The 5,350-nt window shown below is 56.1% G+C and overlaps 1 protein-coding gene across 1 annotated transcript; it reads left to right on the top strand.

Annotated features, from left to right (window-relative positions):
• The first annotated feature begins 334 nt into the window (after positions 1-334).
• On the top strand, positions 335-4,666 carry HTR6 (5-hydroxytryptamine receptor 6). Its single transcript, XM_040588012.1, has 3 exons — positions 335-1,143; positions 2,766-2,924; positions 3,191-4,666. The coding sequence occupies exons 1-3, from the start codon at positions 361-363 to the stop codon at positions 3,584-3,586; spliced, it is 1,338 nt and encodes a 445-aa protein (XP_040443946.1). The 5' UTR covers positions 335-360; the 3' UTR covers positions 3,587-4,666.
• The last annotated feature ends 684 nt before the right edge of the window (positions 4,667-5,350 follow it).

The following is a 5,350-nucleotide window of genomic DNA, read 5'->3' as shown; positions in this document are numbered from 1 at the left end:
GAACATCCTGCCATCCAGAGCATCCCTGGCATCTCGAGCATCCCAAGCCTCCCTGGTGTCCAGAGCATCCCCAGCATCCAGAAGCAGCGAAGCAGCGTCCATGGACATCGTGGAGCAGAGGGATTTGCAGGGACGAGGAAATGCCTGTCTGTGAGTAACGGGGAGGGGAACCTTGCTGCTGCTGATCGGCTCCTGGGAATGTCACTCTGCCCTGATTGCCAGTGAAGAGGGAGAGAGGGGGAAGAGAGGGAGAGGAGGAGGAGGAGGAGAGGAGTCAGGAGGACGGACACAGAGTGGAGAGGGACAGATGGTGCTTCTTCCCCCGGCGCTGGCTCTGGCGATGATCACCTAGCCCAGGTCATGCCTGGAGAAGGTCCCTGCAGCTCCCGAGCCAGCCCTGCCCCCCGGCTCCTCATGGAGGACGATCTGGGGGCCCCCAACGCCAGCATGCTGGGGGAGCACTCGCTGCTGGTGGGGAGCAGCTGGGTGGCCGCTTTCCTCTGCTTCATCATCCTGCTGACCACGGCAGGGAACTTCCTCCTCATCCTCCTCATCGTCACCCAGCGCTCCCTCCGCAACACCTCAAACTACTTCTTGGTGTCCCTCTTCATGTCTGACCTGATGGTGGGGCTGGTGGTCATGCCCCCGGCCATGCTCAACCAGCTCTATGGGCGCTGGGTGCTGCGGGGCGACTTCTGCTCCCTCTGGTACTCCTTCGACGTCATGTGCTGCAGCGCCTCCATCCTCAACCTCTGCATCATCAGCTTGGACCGCTACCTGCTCATCATCTCCCCCCTCAAATACAAGCTGCGAATGACCTCCTGCAGGGCCCTCTGGCTCATTCTGGCCACCTGGACCTTGGCTGCACTGGCCTCCTTCCTGCCCATCAAGATGGGCTGGCATGAGCTGGAGTTCGAGGTCCGGTCCCCCAACGTCACCTCCCAAGGGGACGAGGACCAGTGCCGGCTGCTGGTCAGCTTGCCCTACGCCTTGGTGGCCTCCTGCCTGACCTTCTTCCTCCCGTCCGCCGCCATCTCCTTCACCTACTGCCGCATCCTCCTGGCAGCCCGCAAGCAAGCGGTGCAGGTGGCTTCCCTCGCCTCCAACGTGGCCACCGCCACCACCACCGAGACCACGCCACAGGTAAGGTGGCCCCAGTGACGTTGCTCCTGGTGGACCCCAGTGATTTGAGTGCCTGGGGGGGTCTGCCCTCCAGGTGGCCTCAGGGCTGGAGCCAGCAAAGGGCTGGAACCATCAGGGAGGGAGATTTTGGGCAGCACCCACCTCCCTGCTGTCCCCCCAAGGTGCCCCGTGTCTCACCCCAGCGATGCTGCGCTTTTAAGCTGCTCAGGAGCACAGTAACGGCATGAGCAGAAGCAGAGAAATAAATTAAGATACAGGCAAAAGCGCTCAGTGGTGCAAAATAAATGCGGTTTCACCCCATTCTTGGCGAGCGTCATCCCGGAGGGTTTTAATCTTATCTGACTTTCCACTCGTAAATCTGGGCCGTGGTGGGTGTGAGACATGCGGGGGAGAAGGAGTTTAATTAATAGCACATACCAAATTCTGGGGAGCACCTTATTTTGAACAGCCGGCTTCTGTTTTTGTCACCTGGTCTATAACGGCAACTGCAAAATGCTTCCGTACTCGAGCGCTGGTTCAACCGGCGTGTGTGTTTTTATAACCAAAACGTGGCTGCCCTTGTTTGTGTTTCTCCGGGAGAAGGTAATTGCCACTAAATCTAACAGCTTTAATTCCTTGTAATAGGCTTTATTGACCTCATATCCTATAGGGAAAAAGACAAACTTAATTGCCTTTAAATACCTCGACTTAGTTTGCTGTTTTCCTTTCTTTTAAGGAGCCAGGGCTCCGAGCTGGCCAGCTCTCCCGCACATCAGGTGTGCCAGGCTTTCCAAAGGAAAATGGGAATCGAAGAACCAACGGACAATATCATAAAATGTTTATTTTCCACCCAGACCCTACGAACTCACCCTCCGCAGCCCTGCAGCCCGGCTCCCCGAGCAATGCTCGGTGCTTTGCTCTGCCGTGGCGAACCAGCACCCACCCCATGGCTCAGCGGCAGCGAGTGCCCCCGCGGGCTCCGGGAGCCCCACATTGGTGTGGGGGGCGGGTGTGAGCGGAAAAAAAAATTCAGGGAACCCCTGAGTTTCATCTTTTTAACATCTTTTTGTTCTCTTTTGGGGTAGGAAGCTTAGTGGCAACGGGGCCTCAAGTAATTCCGGCAGAAGGCTGAGATAACAATTTCAGATTGCAGGAGTGGATAGAGGCCTGAGTTAGTTGTGGTGTTTGTAGGGTGAAATGTTTGATGTCCTGCTTTTAAAAATGTAATTTTTTTTAAAAAAATGTAATTTTTAAAATGTAGTTTGCTGCTCTAATCAGCAGCTAGAGCTGCTCTTTAGGGCATGCTTTATCCTGACCAAAACATTGACTGAGTCGGATTTTTCTATAAAAGAACAGCCTAATATACAGTATTACAAAATAGTAATAAAAAATCACTATTTTGCAGTAAAAAAAACCCAAAATACTCTCAATGTTGAGGGTTTCTGTTGCTTCCTCTTCCTGATTTGTGGTTCAGGGCTGCGGTGCTCGCCGCCCTCCTGCCCCTTGTGAGACGGGGCACAACGGTGGGTATCGGTGGGGGATTTGCAGCCCAAACGCCCCTTTCCTTGGCGGGGGCTGGCGTGGGTCCCCGTGGCTCTGGCCTGGGGACAAGCGCTGGCCCACCGCCCCCTGTACCACTGCAGGTTCCCCGCGCCCCCAGCCAGCCCGCAGCCGGCAGCGAGAGCAGGAGGTTCGCCACCAAGCACAGCAAGAAGGCGCTGAAGGCCAGCCTGACGCTGGGCATCCTGCTGGGCATGTTCTTCGTGGCTTGGCTCCCCTTCTTTGTCACCAACGTGACGCAGGTAAGCACGTTGGGTGGGTTTATGTCGGGTTTTCAGAAGTTTGACGCTTTGAATCCAGCTGGGTTCAATCTTAGACACCTGCGGGTCTTGCTGGAGAGCCTCTGGGGTCAAAGATGTAATTTCCTCAGGGAGCAACGCCAGGAAAAAGCCCTCCAAAAGGGTTTGGAAGGTTTCCTTCAAAAAGGAAATGCTGGCATGCCTGGGAAACCGCTCCGGATCGGGGCCGAGGTGGGAGATGCTGCTAACCCTTGCTGTCCCCCTGCCAGGCAGTCTGCAGCTGCGTCCCGGCCGGCTTCTTCGACGTGCTGACCTGGCTGGGGTACTGCAACAGCACCATGAACCCCATCATCTACCCGCTCTTCATGAGGGACTTCAAGAGAGCCATGGGCAGGTACCTGCCCTGCTGCCGGCGCGCGGGGGAGCCCCGGCCCAGCGCCATCTCCCTCTCCATGAGGAACTCCAACAGCGGACCACGCGCCGCCACGTCCCTCAAAAACGTCCTCACCCTGCAGGCGGAGACCGACTCGGTTGACTCCGGTGCACTGGGGAATGAACAGGGCCTGCTGCCGGCCGGCGGTGGCCCCCCAGCCCCCAGCCCCCGCTTGCTCAACCGCTTCGACGCGGGGCCGCAGCCCAGGCAGCTCGGCACCCCCGTGGCCTGAGCCAGGGTGGCCTGGCAGGGGGTTACGGGCCACTGTGTGCTGGGAGGGGTCCCCCAGCCCGGTGCAAACTCTCCAAGGGGCTGCTCTGCTGCAAGGCTTCTCCCTGCCGGCGCCTCGCTGCCCGATGCCCTCTCCAAACACGACGGCATTTCCTCGGAGAAGGCGCTGCCACCGAGCGCTTCGGCGGGTAGGTTTAAACAGCAAAGCCGCATTTTACCGCTGAACGAATCTGCCTCGTTTCTCTCTGTGTCCATCCCACCTTTGCTCACTGTCACCGATGCCTCGCCCTTTTCCAGAGCTGCTTCTTGTGGCCTTTTCATCCCTAGTTAGTCCGAACCTCGGGCGCCTGACTCTTCCGCCAGCCTCCAGCTCCCTAAACTTCAGGCCAGGTTTCCAGCTTCCGCTGACACGGCTCAGCCGATCGCCTCCCTTACCCAGTGTGCCCAGAGGAACGGTGGAAACCACGTCCCGAGACTCATGGACAAGGGGTTTGGGGCCGCCTCAGGCCACAGAACGTCACATCTCCTTGGATCTTAGTTCCCTCACCTGATCTGGGCTCTCCCAGCCTCGGTTTCCTGCCAAACTGCAACACAGCGAAACCATCGTGTTTGGTCATGAGCAGCCTGCACTACGGGGGATTAAATTTGATGCAAAACGTCCAGCGCTGCTTTCTGCAGATGCAGCAAGAGTGTGGGCGTTCGCCGCGGTGGTGGTTCCGTGGGTATCCTGACAGTAGTAAGTAACGAGATCAGCTTCCCTTTAGATTTCATCCTACAGCTTCCTATTTCTGGCATCCGACCATCACACTGCGCTCTGACAATCCATCAATTTTTAGATGATGCTGTTAGAAAACACACCTTCCCCCCCTCCCCCTGCTTCAAATAAGAATCTAAACAAATACTGTCTTTTAAATAACAATGCCAGCCCCCTCCCCCAACACACACACAGAGCCACAAGCAGGGGGAATAGCGAGTAGTGTGGTAAGTGGGCACTTAAAAAATAATAAATGCTTTTAGCAAAGTCTTCCTCAAGTGCCTTTCAGACGCAGAGGCAGGTTGGCCGCTGGCTGCTGTGCCCTCCCTGGCCTCGCACCCCGCACCCCGCGCTGCCTGCGGCACCCTAAGGTGCTCCTGGAACTCACGGTCACACAGAGAAATGAACACAGAGTGTCCCTTGGGTACGGGGTGCTGCAAGAAGCAGCCACATGCCAAGCCAGTCTCATTAGTTTTCTTTCCACGTTGCCCACGTATATTCCAGAACTGAACAACAAGTGTTTTTATGAGTAACTTGACATTTATTTGCCACAAATCCCCTTGCAGCTGACGGCTGGCCCAGCGGTCAGTGATAAACGACCGTGACAAAGGAGAACTGAGCACAGGTTCAAACATCAAACTGTTCAATATATTTTTGCCACGTAGCTGTGGCCACGTAGCTTGAGTTTGGTATCAAGCACGAAGGTAAAGATGTGCGTCTATCCACAAATGGCTTTATATAAAAACATACTTCGACTCCAACTCCAGTTAAAAAGGAGCAGAAAAATCCACGACAAACTCCGAAGGTCCATTGGGTGGGCGGCTCCACAGAGACAGGCTGCAGGAGATGGAGAAACAGAGACAGCCTCCTCAAGCCAGATGTCCGAAAGCAATAATGCACTACCCTCATCGAGCCAATTCTGTGTAACAAGGCGTTTGCTTGGGGACAAATCCTCTGGTGCAGTGGAGAAGTCAAGCCCCTTCCCCGCAGGCAGCAGCACCGCCGAGCAGC

Source organism: Falco naumanni, chromosome 3 (assembly GCF_017639655.2).
Source record: "Falco naumanni isolate bFalNau1 chromosome 3, bFalNau1.pat, whole genome shotgun sequence".
NCBI classification, from domain to species: Eukaryota; Metazoa; Chordata; class Aves; order Falconiformes; family Falconidae; genus Falco; species Falco naumanni.
Note: the sequence above shows the minus strand (reverse complement) of the source record. Positions and strands in the feature narration are given on the sequence as shown.